Source organism: Chiloscyllium plagiosum, chromosome 45 (genome assembly GCF_004010195.1).
Source record: "Chiloscyllium plagiosum isolate BGI_BamShark_2017 chromosome 45, ASM401019v2, whole genome shotgun sequence".
Taxonomy (NCBI): Eukaryota; Metazoa; Chordata; class Chondrichthyes; order Orectolobiformes; family Hemiscylliidae; genus Chiloscyllium; species Chiloscyllium plagiosum.
Window position 1 is genome coordinate 5,038,220 of NC_057754.1, and position 19,983 is coordinate 5,058,202.

Genomic DNA, 19,983 nt, shown 5'->3' on the forward strand with positions numbered 1-19,983 from the left:
CTGGAATGGCCTCTCCCCTCGTCGGCCTGTCAACGTACTGAGTTAGGAAACCCTCCTGAACACACCTTGCAAAAACAGCTCCATTCAAATCTTCTGCTCGAAGGAGGTTCCAATCAATATTGGGAAAGTTAAAGTCACCCATTACAACAACCCTACTCCGTCCACACTTTTCCAATATCTGCCGACCTATGCTTTCTTCAATCTCCCTGCTGCTATTGGGAGGCCTGTAGTAAACCCCTAACGAGGTGACTGCTCCCTTGCTGTTCCTAATTTCCACCCATACTGACTCGGTAGGCAGATCTTCCTCGACAATGGAAGCTTCTGTAGTTGTGATACCCTCTCTGATTAGTAGTGCTACACCTTCTCCTCTTTTTTTCCCCCCCCCTCCCTATTCTTTTTAAATGCTCTATGATCAGATCCATGGTCAAGCCAATTGCATTTGAGGTTGGATTTAGAGAAATCTACTGTTATTGATAACGGTGAGGGTTGAGTAGTGGGATCTTGAGAACAGCAGGTCAAGGATAACAAATCATTACAGTTGATTTAATGCCGGACGTAAAGTTGAATTGGTTCTCGCTTGATTTATCAATGTTTTAAAAGTGTTTTAACACAAGAAATAAAACATCAGTTGACCTCATAAGAATGCAACTTTTTCATCCTTGCATGAAACAGATTCTCTGAAAGGTTAATTTCTATCATCCAAATGGAGCTATGAAATCCTTTTATGTATCTTACTTTCTCTTAAAATGTTTGAACCTTTCACCTCTTTCAGTCTTTCTCTCCTTTTACAATCCACCAGCTTTCAAAGCCCAGACTTGGCATCACCGTAGCTCTACTTCCTGATTTACTCAGGCATCTGTTCAGCTTTTCAATCTTGATTTCTGATCATCATCTAAAAGCTCAGACCTCCACTTTTTACAATTTAAAAAAAAAAGTATTATAGTGTTTTAAGCACGAAAAGTCCCCTCATTTCAAGTCGTCCGTGCCGACCAGATATCTGAACTTAATCTAGTCCCATTTGACAGCATTTGGCCCATATCCCTCTAAACCCTTCCTGTTTATGTACCCCATCCAGATGTGTTTTAAATGTTGTCATTGTACCAGCCTCCACCACTTCCTCTGGCAGCTCGTTCCAGACACGCACCATGAAAAAGTTGCCCCTTAGGGCCTTTTAAATCTTTCCCCTCTTACCTTAAACCTATGCCCTCTAGTTCTGGACTCCTCCACCCCAGGGAAAAGACCTTGGCTATTCATCCTATCCGTGCCCCTCATGATTTTATAAACCTCTATAAGATCACCCCTCAACCTCTGACACTCCAGGGAAAACAGCCCCAGCCTGTTCAGCCTCTCCTTATAGCTCAAACCCTCCAACCCTGGCAACATCCTTGTAAATCTTTTTTTGAAGCCTCTCAAGTTTCACAACATTTTTCCTATAGCAGGGAGACCAGAATTGAATGCAGTATTTCAAAAGTGGTCTAACCAATGTCCTGTACAGCCACAACAGGACCTCCCAACTCCTGTACTCAATGCTCTGACCAATAAAGGAAAGCATACCAAATGCCTTCTTCACTATCCTATCTACCTGCAACTCCACTTTCAAGGAGCTATGAACCTGCAGTCGAAGGTCTCTTTGTTCAGCAACATTTAGTGTATAAGTCCTGCACAGATTTGCTTTTCCAAAATGCAGCATCTCACATTTACCTAATTTAAATTCCATCTGCCACTTCTCAGCCTATTGGCCCATCTGATCAAGATTCTGTTGTTCTCTGAGGTAACCTTCTTTGATGTCCACTACACCTCCAATTTTGGTGTCATCTGCCAACTTACTAATCACACGTCTTATAAATGGTTTGGATGTGAATATATAAATGATGAAAAGCAGTGGACTCAGCTCCGATCCTTGTGGCACACCACTGGTCACAGGCCTCGAGTCTGAAGAGCACCCTTCCATCACCACTCTCTTCTACCTTTGAGTCTGTTCTGTATCCAAATGGCTAGTTTTCCCTGAATCCTATGTGATCTAACCTCGATAACCAATCTACCATGAGAAACCTTGTCGAATGCCTTACTGAAGTCCACATTGATCACGTCCACCACTCTGCCATCATCAATCCTCTTTGTTACTTCTTCAAAAAAACTCAAGTTAGTGACACAGGATTTCCCACGCACAAAGCCATGTTGACTATCCCTAATCATTCCTTGCCTTTCCAAATACATGTACATCCTGTCCCTCAGGATTCCCTCCAACAACTTGCCCACCACTGATCAGGCTCACCGGTCTAATGTTACCTGGCTTTTTCTTCCCACCTTTCTTAAATAGTGGCTTACCATGATTAGCAAATAAATTACAGCCCTGGGAGGAATCTAATACAGACGAGAGCCAGAGATTGAGAGATGCAAGGAGAGTCAGTTCTTGGGAACTACGTAATGCATAACTGAGACTGTTATTAATCACATAAAGAACAGAAACAAAATCTGAACAATAAATTGCAGACACCCAACATGGAGACTGTGAGATTTAAGTCGTCATCATCATTAATATTACACAGTCAAACCTGTAATATATTTATTCACTGATTAACGAGCATGCACAAACATTTGGCAAATGCATTGCAGTAATTTAGAAGGACCAAGGTTTTTTCAAATCAGTGCCAGCTGGCAGGATTGGAGTCCCTTTCTTTACCTGAAAAGAAATGACGGTGGAACATTGTCAATTCAGATACTGCTGGCCATTAATGTTTGTCACAAAATTAGCTCCAAGGGGATGGTTGTATTGTCCTATAGCAGTCATGAAGGCTTATACCATGGGAACAGGCCCTTCAGCCCAAATTGTCCAAAGCCACCCAGTTTTCACAATTAGTCTAGTCCATTTGCCTGCATTTGGTCTATTTCCCTCCATACCTATCCCATCCATGTACTGGTCCAAACGTTTCTTAAATGACAAAACTGTACTCGTCTCCACTACTACCTCTGTCAGCTCGTTCCAGACACTCACCACCCTCTGTGTGAAACAAGTGCCCTCTGGACCCATTTGTATCTCTCCCCTCTCACCTTAAACCGACACCCTCTAGTTTTAGACTCCTCTATCATGGGGAAAAGCTATTGGCTACCTACCTTGTCTATGCCCTTCATAATTTTATATACCTCTATAAGGTCACCTCTCAGTCTCCTACACTCCAGAGAAAAAAGTCCCAGCCTTTCCTTATAACTCAAACCTTCCAGTCCAGGTACCATCCTAATAAACCTTTTCTGTATTTTTTCTATTCTAACTATATCATTTCTATCGTAGGACAATCAGAACTGTACGCACTATTCCAAATGTGGCCTTACCAATGTCTTGTACAGCTGCAATAAGACGTCCCAACTCAATGCTCTGACCAATGAAAGCAGTCATACAGAAAGCCTTCTTCATCACCCTGTCTATTTGTGTACACAGTGTCCAATGAGGTGACACTTGCTAATGCACCACTATGAGCAATTAGAGGTGACCTGTACAATTTAAGATTCCTGTTCTCACTTGGATTTAGTAGCACAAAGAGAAGGAACAGGAATCGGCTTCCAAATGATAACCCTGAGATAGAAGATAGTAGCCAAATCTGTAGTGGACTGGATAATCTTCTCTGAAATGGGTAGGTCCAAAGAACTGCCAACCAGCTCATTCATGAATGCTGAACTTCCCAATGGTTTAACTCCAGAAGTACCCCTACTGCACAGTTGGAGGGGTAAGGATATCCTTAAGCTTTGAAAGACGTTTATTCCTAGGTGTATCTGGACTTTGAGTAAATTAGCAATATATCTCTGAGAACACTGCTCCAGAGAATGGTGACCGACTGGGAAATGCTGATATACAAAGGGACCTGACTATCCTTGAACACCAGTCACTATGCAGTAATGAACGCAAATGATATGTTGGCCTTCTTTGCAAGAGATTGGGCAGCACGGTGGCTGAGTGGTTAGCACTGCTGCGTTACAGTGCCATGGACTCAGGTTCGATTCCAGCTTCGGTGACTGTCTGTGTGAAGGTTGCACATCCTCCCTTGTGTCTGTGTGGGTTTTCTCCGGGTACTCTGGCTTCCTACCACAGTCCAACTGTGTGCAGGTTGGTGTAGATTGACCATGCTAGGTTGCCCATACTGACCAGGAATGTGCAGGCTAGGTGGATTAGGCAAGATAAATGCAGGGTTACAGGGATGGGGTGGATCTGGAGGGTCGCTGTGGACTCAGTGGATCCCACTGTAGGGATTTTATGAAGAGCAAAGACACTACAGCTATACAGAGCCTTCATGAGACTATACCTTGAGTATTTTATGTAGCTTTGCTCTCTTTACCTAAGATACACTAAGAGGATCAGTCATGATCATGTTGAACGGTAGAGCTGGCTTAATGGCCGAGTACTGCGCTCCATTCCATCTTGTGCTTGTACTAACAGAAATTTCCCTTGTGTGAAGTGGAGGCAGAGTCATGAATTTGTGATTCCTGTGGAGAGTGACGGCAGGGGGGGAAGGGCTGGTCTCAGCCTCACAGTCTGACAGACTTGATTAAATTATTGTCACATGTACCTCAATACAATGAAAAGTTTTATTGTACGTGCAGTACAGGCAGATCATACCATACAAGGTGCATCAGGGTAATAGAACAGAGTGACAAATACAATGTTACCGCTGCAAAGAAGGTGCATTAAAAATAAGGTCAACATTAGATTTGAAATTTGAGATGTCCATTCAGAAGTCTGATAACAGCAAGGAAGAAACTGTTGTTGAACCTATTGGTACGTGTGTTCAAGCTTTTCTATCTTCTCCCTGATGGAAGAGGTTATAAGAAGAGGTTAGTGGGTGGCACAGTGGTTAGCACTGCTGCCTCACAGCGCCAGAGACCCGGGTTCAATTCCCGCCTCAGGCGACTGACTGTGTGGAGTTTGCACGTTCTCCTCGTGTCTGAGTGGGTTTCCTCCGGGTGCTCCGGTTTCCTCCCACAGTCCAAAGATGTGCAGGTCAGGTGAATTGGCCATGCTAAATTGCCCGTAGTGTTAGGTAAGGGGTAAATGTAGGGGTATGGGTGGGTTGCGCTTCGGCGGGGCGGTGTGGACTTGTTGGGCCGAAGGGCCCGTTTCCACACTGTAAGTAATCTAATCTAATCTAATCTAAAAAAGAAATTATAACCGGGGTGGGAGGGGTCTTTGATGTTGGCTGCCTTCCCGAGACAGTGGGAAGTGTAGGTGGAGTCAATGGATGGAAGGCTGAGTTTTGTGTTGGACTGGGCTGTGTTCATAACTCCGTAGTTTCTTAATCCTGGGCAGGGCAGTTGCCATACCAACCCATGATGGATGCAGAGAGAATGCTTCTATAAAAGTTGGTGAGGCTCCTTATAGACATGCCAAACTTCCTTATCCTCCTGATGAAGAGGTGTTGGTGTGCCTTCTTGACTGTCGCATCAATGTGCGTGGACCAGGACACACTGTTGGTGATCGTCACACCTGGAAAGTTGATGTTCTTCTCCCTCTCCACCTCAGCTGCATTGATATGCCCTTCTCCTTGATTCCTGAAGTCAATGATCAGCTCTTTGGTTTTGCTGGCATTGAGGGACAGGTTGTTATATTTGCACCACGTCACTAAGCATTTCCTTGTATTTTCTGAAGAGTTCCTACACTAAGCACCACAAAGACATAGTACCCCAGCAAGCGATGGGAAGAAAATAAAAAGGGCAACTTCTTGAGAGGGAGTCGAGTGGAAATAATGTTTGAATCATATTACTAAAAGACTGTGTGAAACAGAATAGCAGTAATGAAATGTCATTTACATTATGATTTATAGTATTGAGGAAAAGGCCAAACTTCTGTTTCATCAATTAAGCTGTCTCACGTATGACAAATTGACAACTCCCCTATGAATAATTTAAAATGACCTGTAATGAACATTTTGGACAACATTAACAATGACAGCAGGAGACATGAGGCTAATTAATAATGGTGTGATGTTACTGACGTATACAATACAAACAACAACACCTCATGTTTACATAGCATCTAAAAGGTGCCATCAGATAAAAGCCGAGTCAGAGAAGGGGCAGCGGATGTTTTTAACTTAAAAATTTTTGTGGTACTCCATGAAATTATGCCAAACTCTTCAGGCAAGATGCGAAAACTTTAAAAGTTTGGAGAAAAGACTTGTTAAAATGGTTCCAGGAATAAGGGACTACACTTAACACGGATCTTGGAATCCCTACAGTGCAGAAAGAGGCCATTTGGCCCATTGGGGCTACACCAACCCTCCAAAAAGCTCCCAACCAGACCCCCCACCCCCCACAATTCCCATGGCTAACCCACACATCCTTGGACAGTATGGGACAATTTAGCATGGCCAATCCACCCTAATCTGCACATCATTGATTGTGGGAGGAAACCGGAGCACCCGGAGGAAACCCCACGCAGACATCCGAGGGTGGAATTGGACCTGGGTCCCTGGTGCTGTGAGGCAGCAGTGCTAACCACCATGCATTCCCTATACTTCTGGCTTTAGCTGAAATCTTACCAATTTAAGGAGGTAGACAGGGATTTAGTGCTATCTGTGAGAAGGCAATTTCTGGGACAATCAACTCACAACCCGCACCACTAAGAAAGCTTGCCAAGCACCAGGAGCCTTGACTCAGAAGTTCAATCAGAAACTGGCAAACATTGGGAGCTGGATGCACTGGTGAGCAGGTAATTATTTTGGCAGCAATTGCAAGTTGAGGTCAGAGGCAAAGGACTTGGGTGTAGCTTCCTGCAGACCCCTCCTTGCACTCTGACCTTGCTCCAGATTAGAACATAAGAACTAGGAGCAGGAGTAGGCCGTCTGGCCCTTCGAGCCTGCTCTGCCACTCAATAAGATCATGGCTGATCTTTTTATGGACTCAGCTCCACTTAACCCGAATTTTCACCATATCGCTTAATTAATTTTTTTTCAAAAAGATATCTACCTTAGATTTAAAAGCAACTACTGAAGTAGTGTCAACTACATCCCTAGGCAACAAATTCCATAGGTTAACAACCCTTTGGGTGAAGAAGTTCATTCTCAATTCAGTTCTAAACCTGCTTCCTCTAATCTTGAGGCCATACCCTCTTGTCCTTGTCTCACCTACCAGTGGAAACATCCTATTTCTACTTTATCGATTCCCTTTATATGTTTCTATAAGATTCCGCCCCTCTTCTGAATTCCAATGGATACAATCCCAATCTACTCAGCCTCTCCTCAGAAGCCGACCCCCTCGACTCCAGAATCAACCTAGTGAAGCTCCTCTGCACCCCCTCCAGTGCCAGTACATTCTTTCTGAAGTAAAGAGACCAAATCTGCACACAGTAATCCAGGGCAAATTGGATTGCCTTGGTTTACCAGTTGGGAAGTCAGCCACTTTTCATCTTTCCTGTAAAGGCAGGCAATTGGGCCAGTGGCAAGTTGAGGTCCTTAAGTGACCATTGGTTGACCAGTTAAGGACCTTGGGTAGCACATTATGATGTTCGCACGTGGACCTTCTTGTGCAGGGTTTAATTTCTGAAGTGGCAAGAAAGGAACGAGTATCCCCTTGCCCCCATGGACAGCTCGCTGAATTATTGCCCTTTGCACCACCTCCAGGAAGGGGAGAGTCGCTCTCTAACTGCTTTCTGAAAGTAACTCCCTTAGTAATCAAAGGCAAAAAGTTAATATCAAATATATGAATAATGAACACATCTAATAAGGGATTCTAACAGTGTGATCAAAAACTTGGTTGGGATGCATTTTTAGGAGGAAAGGGATATGGAGTATTTGGGACAGAAATACCCAAACATGATGCATCAATGGCCAAAGACTTGACCATGGATGATGAGACAATGGGATTCACCGTCCACAAGAGAATCTGACGAATAGGGCATTCTGGATCAATGGGGAGGAGGTTCATAAGGCTGCATTAGGTTAACATCGGTACGCAGTGAGGTCAGAGGTCTACTTGGCAATAACAGATTCCAAATTGATGCACTGCAGATCTTGATTTCATTGTAGCTCATTAAAGACAGAAGTGATAAGTTGCAGTGAAAGGCACGCCTTGAGCTTGTGCCACGTTACCTGGATCCTTTATGAATTCCATAATGGGGGTGGGTGGAAGAATTTTGGTGCTTTTGTAGACAAGAAAACAGAAAGGGTCCATAGCTCCCTGGAAGTGACCACACAAGTAGATAAGGTGGTCAAAAAGGCATATGGCATGTTTGCCTTTCTTGGTCAAGGCACGAAGTACAAGAGTCAGGAAGTGAAGTTGCAGCTTTATAAGACTTTGGCTCAATTCTGGTCACCACACTACAGGAAGAATGTGAAGGCTTCAGAGTAGGTACAGAAGTATAAAAGGCTGCTGCCTGGATTACAGGATATGAACTATGAAGGAGAGGCTGGACAAACGAGGGTTGTTTTCTGCGGAGGCTGAGGGAAGACCTGATAGAAGTCAATAAAATTAAGAGAGTCACAGATAGGGTTGAGTCAGAATCTTCTGCCCCAGAGTTGAAATGTTTAAAACTCAGAGGCATGCATTTAAGGCTAGAGGGGGAAATTCGAAGGAGTTATGAGGGGGCAAGTTTTTTTTACACAGAGAGTGGTAGGAGTGTGGAACGTGCTGCCAGGGGTAGTGGTGGGTCAGATATGATTAGGGGTGTTTAAGGAGTTTTTAGATAAACATATGAATATGCAAGGAATGAAGGGATATGGATCATGGACAGGCAGATAGGATAAATTAATTTGGGGTCATGTTCAGCACAATATCGTGGGCCAAAGGGTCTGTTCCTGTGCTGTACTGTTTGATGTACCACTTACATCTATCTATCTTGAGAATGAGACTGTCACCTTATAACCAATGTCAATTAGCGTGTCCTCAAATTCCTATCATTTGTGCTCTGATGAAGCGTGTTTACTTCTTTTTCTTACTGTTCACTGCTAAACAACATTACTGTATTCATTACCAACTTACACCTGCCAAACCTCCTCATTGCTGCAGGCTTAACAGCAGAGAGAAAGAGAGAGAGGGGTGGGGGGAACCGTTCAGGCTATCCATGATTGAAATGATAGTCCAGACACTAGCCAATATCCATCTCATTGCTCTACCATCTGATCCTTTTACAAACTTTCTTTTTAAAACGATCATTCAAAACAAAAATTTGACAATTAAACTCCATTAACAAATGAAACATTTAATGGGATCGACATAACAGCCGTGAGCATTAGTCAATTTCTGCAACGTGTTTGAAAACAAGACATATTTGTTAGGTCCCCGGTTAAGGGGAGGGGTGAGTGTTGGATAGCAAGGCGACTGCAAAGTAATTTACTGTGGCTTGTGGGCATTTTTATAATTTCTCTACATATTTTCAGTGTTATTCTTAATGAACTTCTTCAGGGTTGCTATTTAGCTGAAACTGCCGTTGACTCCGTGGATGTTCTGATTAAATTCAACTGCTTAAAATTAGGGCTGTGATGGATACAGTGATGCAGAAGGAATAAAAATTCCACTTGACCCTGAGCACAATCAAATGAGCATTAATTGCAAATATGTTTTATGCAGTCATCTTTGCATTTTTATATTTCTTTGCCTGGCCATGTGAGAGGTTCCATCCACTACCCCCTACCTCCTTAACCTTCCTCCCCCGTTAATGCCTTATATTTGACAGTCTGGTTTTATGAACAATCATCTTTGTAAGTAACAGTCTTGCTTTTTTATCTGCATTATATGATTGGTCTGTGGATGCATTTTCTAGCCATTCTAGACATTAAGACAGAGTCTTTGACGGAGATTAGGTTTTTACAGAGCAAGCTGATTTGTCTGGATACTGAAAGAGGTTTGAAGATGTTACATTGGCCTCGAAACGCTAACTCTGTTTCTCTGTCCAAGTGTGCTGCCCGGCCTGCTGAGCTTCTCCAGCATTTTCTATGTTTATTCTGGATATTACAGAACTTGGTTTGACCTTCTTTAAAAAGCTCCATTTTTAATCTCCTGTGGTGTTTTGCTAGCAGGATTATAGCATATTTCTCTAAGGCCAGTTCGATTCTTAACAGAATTGCCTCTTACATCCTACTTCAGTCAAGCTCCTTTCCAGTTCAGACATGGCCAACAGTGATGACCTCAGCTAATACTTCCCATGATTTTCCAACCACAACATTATCCACTTGGCTTCCTATAGCTCAACTTTCTTTCATGTGGGAGTTTCTGGAAGGAAGTATCCTAATCAGGGATTCACAGGCAGAAAAATTCAATCCCGATGCAATTTTTATTGCAGTTCCCGAGCTGAATCATGGCCACTGCACAGCTGCTCTGCATTCAGTGTAGAGCAACAATCAATTCAAGCCAATCAGTTTAGTGAGACAGCAACATTTCAGAAATCAGATTACTTCTGTTGGGCATGCTTAAGTGTTGTTTTGTTTTTGCATCTTTGAAATTGAGTTATTGGAGGGATGGGTAAACGGATTTGAGAGAAAAGATTTACCAATTGACTGTGTCATTTGTAATTTTGAGAAGCTAAGGACAGTGTTATTATGATTAATGTTCCCTTCTGTCAATGTTCTCTGACACAACCTATTTGTAAAAGGTCTCATGCTTAAAAGAGCATACTTCATCAACATCGTAAACATTTATTGGGAAGAGACTGATAAAAGCTGATATCAAAGTAGATTTATTGAGAATAATGTTCTTCTAATTGCTTGCCTGTGGTAAATGTGGAGATAGTGGTTCAACACTCTGGTTTGTCAAGCAGAGCTCTGCTTTGAGAAGCACTCTGCAATGCTGGAGATCTGGATAATAGGCCAGTGATTCTCCACATGCTGAGCAAACTATTGCTGTACACAGTTCTCTCAGTTCTGCTTTTACAGAGCTGAATATGTGCCTCCTTTGGGACCAGTAAAATGTTCTATCGCCAAGCCAGACATGGTGGACACCAGGGGATTCATGAAGTTATAAAATTTCTACGTTTGCTCACCTAATAGTCATCATTATTTCTTCCCTTTCTTCTACAATAAAAGCACTATTTTCCTGAGTTGCTCACACTTAACAACATAAGAAATAGGAGCAGGAATAGGCTATCTGGCCCTTTCAGCCTGTTCTGCTGATCTTTTCATGGCCTCAGCTCCACTTACCCACCCTCTCACCATAACCTTTAATTACTTTACTGTTCAAAAACTTATCTCGCTTAGCTTTGGACTGTAAATACACATACTGTATGAGGATGTCAGTGGCTAGGCCAGCACTTATAGCCCATCCCTAATTGCCAAGAGGGCAGTTCAGAATCAACCACTTTGCAGTGTGTCTAGAGTCACATGTAGACCAGACCGGTAAGGACAGCAGAGTTCCTACTAAAGGATAGTAGTGAACCAGATGGTTTTTTCCAACCATCGACGGAAGGATTCCTGGTCATCCTGAACTCTTAATTCCAGATTTTTTTATTGAATTCTGCCATGGCGGGATTTGAACACAGATCCCTGGAACATTACCTAGGTCTCTGATTTAATGGTCTAGTGATAATACCATGAGGAGGTAAAGCTGTGGTAACCATCTTCCACCTCATCTTCCTCCTTGGAACCCTCCAACCACATGGGATCAATGTGATTTCACCAGTTTCTTCATTTCTTGCCTCCACCTTATGCCAGATCCAACTTTCCAACTCGACACCATCCTTTTGACCTGTCCTATCTGTCCATCTTTGTTCCCACCTATCTGTTCCACCCTCCACTCTGCCCTATCACCATCACCCACCTTTATCTACCTATCGCACTCTCAGCTGCCTTCCACCCCCTCCCATTTATCTCTCAGCCACCTTGGCCCACAAGCCATACTCCTGATGAAGGGCTTATGCCTGAAACGTCGATTCTCCTGCTCCTCGGATGCTGCCTGACCGACTGTGCTTTTCCAGCACCACACTCTCAACCATAATACCTTGAGGTTGTTGTCTAGGGGATACCCTTCCATGACAGTGTGTCAGTAACTTCAAAGTGTGTCAACAGCAATGATGCATTTGTCCAGCAGTACAAGAGGTCCCTCTGTTGCAGACTGTGCCTGACTATTCCTCATCTGTTCCCATTCTGCCTGAGTGCTCTCAGTAAGTGAGCTCATCCACTGAGTGCCAATGCTTGCTTTGATTCTCATGCAGCACTCAGGCTGATAAGTGTTCCATTCTATAGTTGGCTTCAGCATCCTGGTTTGGGATGTGAAAAATCGACCAGAGTTCCTGCTGCTGAGAAGCGTCTGTGGAGATGCAACCACTTCGACAAGTCCAGATGTGTTCAGTTAACTGATTGGTACTGGGCAGTTCACAGATGAAATGAGATTGGAACAATAGCATACACTACTGTGTCAATCCCAGAAAGACCCCTCCTCCCCCAGTTATAATCTCTTCCAACCTCTTAATCACACATACCAACAGGTTCAAGAACATCTTCTTCCTTGCTGTTATTTGACTTCTGAATGGACCTCTCAAATTTCAGATCTAACGCTGATCTTGATTTTTGCACACCACCTGTGCAGCTGTAACCTTGAACACCTCACTCTGTTCAATCACCGTATGATCTGCCTGTACTGCTCACAAAATAAAACGTTTCACTTTTACTTAGGTACATGTGACAACAATAAATCAAATCAATCAAAACACTGAAGAAGCTCCTGAACTTACCCATTGTGCATGTGTTAAACACTAAAACTGATTGGAGTTTGACCATAGACTTTGTACTTTTTGAAAGATCATTAGCACAGACCTCTCTGGTTTCAAAGTCAACTGTAATACGCCCCCCCCCGCCCCCCCAATGAATCCAGGTATTCATAGATTCTTAAAACACAGAAAGTAGCCTTCATAGCTTTTTGCAGTTTGTGAGGCTTTGAGATACGTGTATTCATGCACATACATGAAAAGCACATGGTCTGTAACAATCTCACTCACTTGAGGCTGTATTAATAATCCTGCTGTTCATTGTAATGTCGATCTCAAACCAGAGTGGACATCTTCACATTATCCATGTTTGGCTCGCTGGACACACCTTTGGAGCCATCCTAGTTTTGCCTTCCTCTATCACCTGTGGTAACACAGAGCAGTATTCTGTCGTCTAACGGGTCTCTTCAGAATTCCATCCAGGAATCCATCTCAGGAGAGGTGTTTGAGCATCCTCCTCGTCCACAGATGTGTTTAAATCCTACATGGTCTGTATGAAAGAGGTGATACTTTCAATCCTTAAACCACATCAAGAATGGACTACTTTACACGTCTGTTAATCTATGAGGTGTGTCACAACTTGTGGATCAGCGCTTTGTTCATCAAAGTGAATTTTTAAAAATTGTCTTAAACTGGTTTAAAGCTTCCAGCGTCTCTAAAAGCTTATTAATTGGTCGGGAAAATGCATCTTCACACAGCTGCCTCTGCTCCTGCTTCTATCATCTCTTAGTTAAAAGCTCTGTTTAATCTCAAAGAGCTATTATGGCTTCAGATTGAAGAGAGTTACAATGACAGAACCTTAAGCCTGTACTCTCTTCAAACAGTACCTTTCTTTTGATCTATCATTTTCTAAGTTTTATTTCTAAAAAGTATTTTCCAATATAGAATCTACTTAGAGAAGCTGTAAGGGGCAGCATTTTATTTTCATTCCAGGGACAGTTTATTTCACTTTATCCAAAAATTGGTTTTGCTAATGGACGTTGTGGTGTAAATTCCTGTCGCTGTGAGTCACCTCTACCTGGTTAGCACCGGGACATCGCTCTGGAATTGGGCTCAGTACCTCTAGGCCAGGGTGGAACAATATCAGCCAAGGATTTGTACTCCTGATCGTCACCAAGTCACTGCCGCCGGAGACAATTACAAATTGGAGGGGGGAGGGAGGGTTGTCGGATTGAGCTCAGCAGACACCTGGGAGGTCACTAGCTTTGACACAACTGTGGCCCCCAGCAAGGGTCACATAGTCATAGAGATGTACAGCACAGACATAGACCCTTCGGTCTAACTCGTCCATGCTAACCACATATCCTGAATTAATCTAGTGCCATTTCCCAGCACTTGGCCCATATCCCTCTAAACCCTTTCTATTCATATACCTATTTAGATGCTTTTTAAATGTTGTAATTATACTAGCCTCCACCATTTCCTCTGGCAGCTTATTCCACACAACCATCACCCTCTGTGAGAAAAAGTTGGCCCTTTTAAATCTTTCCCCTCTCGCTTTAAACCTATATCTTATCATTTTGGACTCGCCCACCCCAGGGAAAATACCTTATCTATTTATCCTATCCATGCCCCTCATGATTTTATAAACCTCTAAAAGGCCACCCATCAGCCTCCAACACTCCAGGGAAAATAACCCCAGCCTAGTCAGTCTCTCCCTATAGCTCAAATCCTCCAACTCTGGCCAACAACCTCATAAATCTTTTTTGAACCCTTTCAAGTTTCACAATACCTTCCTATAGCAGGGAGACCAGAATTGCACACACTATTCCAAAGTGGCTTAACCAATGTCCCATACAACTGCAACATGACCTCCCAACTCCCATACACAATGCACTGACCAACAAAGGCATGCATACCAAATGCCTTCTTCACTCTCCTATCTACCTGCGACTCTACTTTCAAGGAATTATGAATCTGCACTCCAAGGTCTCTTTGTACAGCAACACTTGCTAAGGTCCTACCATTAAGTGTATAAGACCTACTCTGATTTGCCTTTCTAAAATGCAGCACCTCACATTTATCTAAACTAAACTCCATCTGCCACTCCTCAGCCCATTGATCCATCTGATCAAGATGCCGTTGTACTCTGAGGTAACCTTCTTTGCTGTCCATTACACCTCCAATTTTAGATTAGATTGTCTACACGGCCCAACAAGTCCACAATGACCCTCCAAAGAGTAACCACCCAGACACATTTCCCTCCGAATAATGCAACTAACACTATGGTCAATTTAGCATGGCCAATTCACCTGACCTGTCCATCTTTATTGCGGGAGGAAACCCACATGGACACAGGGAGAATATGCAAACTCCACACAGATAGTCACCCGAGTGTAGAATCAAACCCGGGTCCCTAGTGCTAAACACTGCCACCCCACGGTGGTTCAGCATCATTCTGGTGCCATCTGCAAACTTATTAACTATAACTCCTACGGTCACATTATTTAAATGACAAAAAGCAGTGAAGAGGAGGGGGAAAAGGATGGGTTGCTGCAAAGAAGATTGAGCTCATGGTGATAAAGATTAATGTTAGGAACAGGAGTAGGCCATTCAGCCCCTTGAGTCTGTTCTGCCGTTTAACATGGCTGATCTGTGCTTTACTCCATATACCTGCCTTTGGCCCATATCCCTTAATACCTCTGTTTAACCATACACTAGCTCAGATTTAAACTGCCCAGAGGAGATTTCATTGAGGTGTATTAAATTCTGAGGGATGACGTTTTGTCTTCACAGAGAGGTCAGCAACTGAGGAGGGCATAGATTTAGAGTGACAAATTTTAGCTTTTTATTGTCACGTATACTCAAGTATAGTAGTACAATGAAAAGTGTATAATTTTGCCACACATCGCCATTTCAGGTTCCAAAGTGTCTACGTACAAAAAAAGCTTAGTTACAAAGTAGTAAGAGAAATGAGAGTTTAAAAAGTTAAGTATTACTTCATTGAATAGTGGAAAAATAAAGAAAAATGTTACAGGTTATATTCAAGTCTTTCATTGTTTGAACTAGGAAAATGAAGGAATAAGCTAAAAGTTCAGTCCTCTGCTTATCTTGCTCTGCTGTCTGTTCTTGCAGCCACTGCTACAGATACCATTGCTGATGCTGAAACTGCCAACTCTCTGAGCTTCCCTGGTGCCTCGGAAACAGGCCCAGGCAGGATTCACTCACACGCCGACCCGAGAGACCGCCTCAAGCTGCGAAGAAACTGACTGACATATCACCAAGAGACCAGGCCCAGGACTCGCCACGAGACGCTAAGAGACCAGGACCGGGACGAACCACGTGACACCGAGACACCAGGACCAGGACTCCCCACGAGACGCCGAGAGACCAGGCCCGGGACTCATCACGAGATGCCGAGAAACCAGGACTGGGATGCACCACGAGACGTTGAGAGACCAGGCCCGGCACTCACCACGAGACGCTGAGAGACCAGGCACAGGACCCACCAAGAGATGCTGAGAGACCAGGCCCAGGACTCACCATGAGACGCCGAGACACCAGGCCCGGGACTCACCATGAGACACCGAGAGACCAGGCCCGGGACTCACCATGAGACGCCGAGACACCAGGCCCGGGACTCACCATGAGACGCCGAGACACCAGGCCTGGGACTCACCACGAGACGCCGAGACACCAGGCCCAGGACTCACCACGAGAGACCAGGCCCAGGACCCACCACGAGACGCTGAGAAACCAGGCGCAGGACTCACCATGAGACGCCGAGACACCAGGCCCAGGACCCACCACAAGATGCTGAGAGACTAGGTCCAGGATCCACCATGAAACGCCAAGAGACCAGGCCCAGGACTCACCACGAGATGCTGAGAGACCAGGCCCAGGACTCACCACAAAACGGCGAGAGACCAGGCCCGGGACTCACCACGAGACGCTGAGAGACCAGGCCCAGGACCCACCACAAGACGCTGAGAGACCCGGCCAGGATCCACCATAAAACGCCGGAAGATCAGACCCAGGACCCGCCATGAGCCTAGAACCTGCCACGAGACGCCGAGAGACCAGGCTAGGACCTGCCACGAGCCAATGAGAAACCAGGCTGGGAGCCACCAGGAGCCAATGAGAGACCAGGCTGGGAGCCGCCAGGAGCCAATGAGCGACCAGGCCAGGACCTGCCACGAGTCAATGAGAGACCAGGCTGGGAGCCACCAGGAGCCAATGAGAGACCAGGCTGGGAGCCACCAGGAGCCAATGAGAGACCAGGCTAGGAGCCACCAGGAGCCAATGAGAGACCAGGCTGGGAGCCACCAGGAGCCAATGAGAGACCAGGCTGGGAGCCACCAGCAGCCAATGAGAAACCAGGCCAGGACCTGCTGGGAGCCAATGAGAGACCAGGCTGACAGCTACTGTAGAAGGGAGTTGAGAATCTTTTCTATTCAGAAAGCAGGAGAATTCTGAAGCTAATTTTCTGAAAAAAGTTGCACTTACTCATTGTATTTTAATAAATATTTGTGAGAAATAGAGATCGAGGGGAGATTTGACAGAGGTCTACAGGATTATGGGAACCATGGGTAGGTGGACAAAGAAATTCTGTTTCTGATGGACTTCAGTAAGGCGCTCGACAAGGTTCCCCATGGGAGACTGATCAGCAAGGTTAGATCTCATGGAATACAGGGAGAACTAGCCATTTGGATACAGACCAGGCTCAAAGAAGACAGAGGGTGGTGATGGAGGGTTGTTTTTCAGACTGGAGGCCTGTGACCAGTGGAGTGCCACAAGGATCGGTGCTGGGTCCTCTACTTTTTGTCATTTACATAAATGATTTGGATGCGAGCATAAGAGGTACAGTTAGTAAGTTTGCAGATGACTTGGAGTGCAGGTTCATAGCTCCTTGAAAGTGGAGTCGCAGGTAGATAGGATAGTGAAGAAGGCGTTTGGTATGCTTTCTTTGATTTGGTCAGAGTATTGAGTACAGGAGTTGGGAGGTCATTTTGCGGCTGTACAAGACATTGGTTAGGCCACTGTTGGAATATTGCGTGCAATTCTGGTCTCCTTCCTATCAGAAAGATGTTGTGAAACTTGAAAGTGTTCAAAAAAGATTTACAAGGATGTTGCCAGGGTTGGAGGGTTTGAGCTACAGGGAGAGGCTGAACAGGCTGGAGCTGTTTTCCCTGGAGCATCGGAGGCTGAGGGGTGACCTTATAGAGGTTTACAAAATTATGAGGGGCATGGATAGGATAAATAGACCAAGTCTTTTCCCTGGAGTCGGGAAGTCCAGAACTAGAGGGCATAGGTTTAGGGTGAGAGGGGAAAGATATAAAAGAGATCTAAGGGGCAACTTTTTCACACAGAGGGTGGTACGAGTATGGAATGAGTTGCCAGAGAATGTGGTGAAGGCTGGTACAATTGCAACATTTAAGAGGCATTTGGATGGGTATACGAATAGGAAGGGTTTGGAAGGATATGGGCCAGGCGCTGGCAGGTGGGACTAGACTGGGTTGTGATATCTGGTCGGCATGGACGGGTTGGACCGAAGGGTCTGTTTCCATGCTGGACATCTCTATAGCTCTGATAGCAGAAGGTACAAGGACAGAGGACACCAGTTTAAGGTTTTAAGCAAGAGACGTATGGATAAGTTCTAGAGCGGCACTCCGAAAGCTAGTGCTTCCAATTAAACCTGTTGTACTATAACCTGGTGTTGTGTGATTTTTAACTACGTTTGCAGGGGTGATGGTATATGGAGGAAGGACGCAGGCAATTGACCTGACTGGACTGTTCTTTGCAGTACTAACAGGGATTTAGTACACCATAATGATCCCACGATGTATCTTGAGTGCTGTTAGATACAAGACTATAGGACCAACAGCTAGAATCTAGTTTTACGAGGATAATTTTCCCACCAGGTTTGGATACTGTGGACCAAATAGCCTCCTCTTTATGCTTAAATTTCTGATAAGCAAGCAACATGACAAATTTAATTAGATGGGCTCCTTTGTTGAAGTTTTCTGGTGAGAAAAGTGAGTTTGGTGGGAAATTAATGAGCAGAAATGTTGCCAATGCTCACAAATATTTTAGAAGCATCATCTTACCAAACAGCACAGAGAAATATGGTTCCTCTTAGTTTACCAAGCCTGCAAGAATCACAGAATCCCTACAGTGTGGAAGCAAACCACTCAGCCCATCAAGTCTGCAAAGACCCTCTGAAGAGCATCCCACCCAGATCCACCCTATATTTCTCATGCCAATCCACCCTAACCTACACATTCCCGGACACTACAGGGTAATTGAGCATGGCGGAGGTGGGTACTGCAGATGCTGGAGATTAGAGTCAAGATTAGAGTGGTGCTGGAAAAGCACAGCAGGTCAGGCAGCATCCGAGGAGCAGGAAAATTGACGTTTCGGGCAAAAGTCCTTCATCATTCCTGATGAAGGGCTTTTGCAGAAACATCGATTTTCCTACTCCTCAGTAATCCATCCTAACCCACACATCCCTGGACACTATGGGGCAATTTAGCACAGCCAATCCATCCTAACCTGCACATCCCTGGACACTATGGGACAATTTAGTACAGCCAATCCACCCTAACCTACACATCCCTGGACACTATGGGCAATTTAGCACGGCCAATCCACTCTAACCTGCACATCCCTAGGCACTATGAAGCAATTTAGCATGGCCAATCCACCCTAACCTGCACATCCCTGGACACTATGGGACAATTCAGCATGGCCAATCCACCCTAACCTGCACATCTTTGGACTGTGGGAGGAAACTGGAGCACCTGGAGGAAACCCTATGCAGACACTGGGAGAATGTGCAAACTCCACACAGTCGCCCGAGGGTAGAAATAGAAACTAGGTCACTCGTGCTGTGAGGCAGCAGTGCTAACCACTTAGTCACCATGTGTGCTAATTACTATTACTTTTAAAGAAATTACTATTCATTCATGGTGAATGTATTAAAGATCCAATCACTGACTGGATGATACCCTCAATTGTCAATCATTAGCAATCTTGGGAGCATCCAAAGGAAGGGATATATTTATCATATCAGTAGGAGTTAGAGATGCACTTAGGTCTGGAGGTGAAAAGGCAGTGTTTTATTCCTGCATTACTCCCCCTTTTCCACTCATTACTCCTCCTTTCCAGTACATTTCAGTCATAGAGTCATAGAGATGTACAGCATGGAAACAGACCCTTCGGTCCAACCCGTCCATGCCGACCAGATACCCCAACCCAATCTAGTTCCACCTGCCAGCACCCGGCCCATATCCCTCCAAATCCTTCCTATTCATATACCCATCCAAATGCCTCTTAAATGTTGCAATTGTACCAGCCTCCACCAC

The 19,983-nt window shown here is 44.6% G+C and overlaps 1 protein-coding gene across 12 annotated transcripts in view; it reads right to left on the minus strand.

Annotated features, from left to right (window-relative positions):
- Nucleotides 1-19,983, minus strand: part of LOC122543855 (RNA-binding protein 4-like) — a 199,806-nt gene that overhangs the window by 122,765 nt on the left and 57,058 nt on the right. The window contains exons 4-6 of one of the 12 annotated variants that reach the window (XR_006310147.1): nucleotides 16,393-17,007; nucleotides 12,911-13,169; nucleotides 2,600-2,683 (exon numbers count right to left, since the gene is read on the minus strand). The exons of 3 other annotated variants lie outside the window; for them this stretch is intronic. Coding sequence is in view for 2 of the 9 variants with exons in the window: in XM_043682696.1 (XP_043538631.1) it covers nucleotides 2,621-2,683 (63 nt within the window). In the remaining 7 variants the exon portion in view is untranslated. Of the gene's footprint in view, nucleotides 1-2,278; nucleotides 2,684-4,677; nucleotides 4,800-12,908; nucleotides 13,170-16,392; nucleotides 17,011-19,983 lie in introns of those variants that run through there. 8 more of the 12 variants (XR_006310143.1, XR_006310145.1, XR_006310144.1 and 5 more) reach the window with 8 other exon arrangements.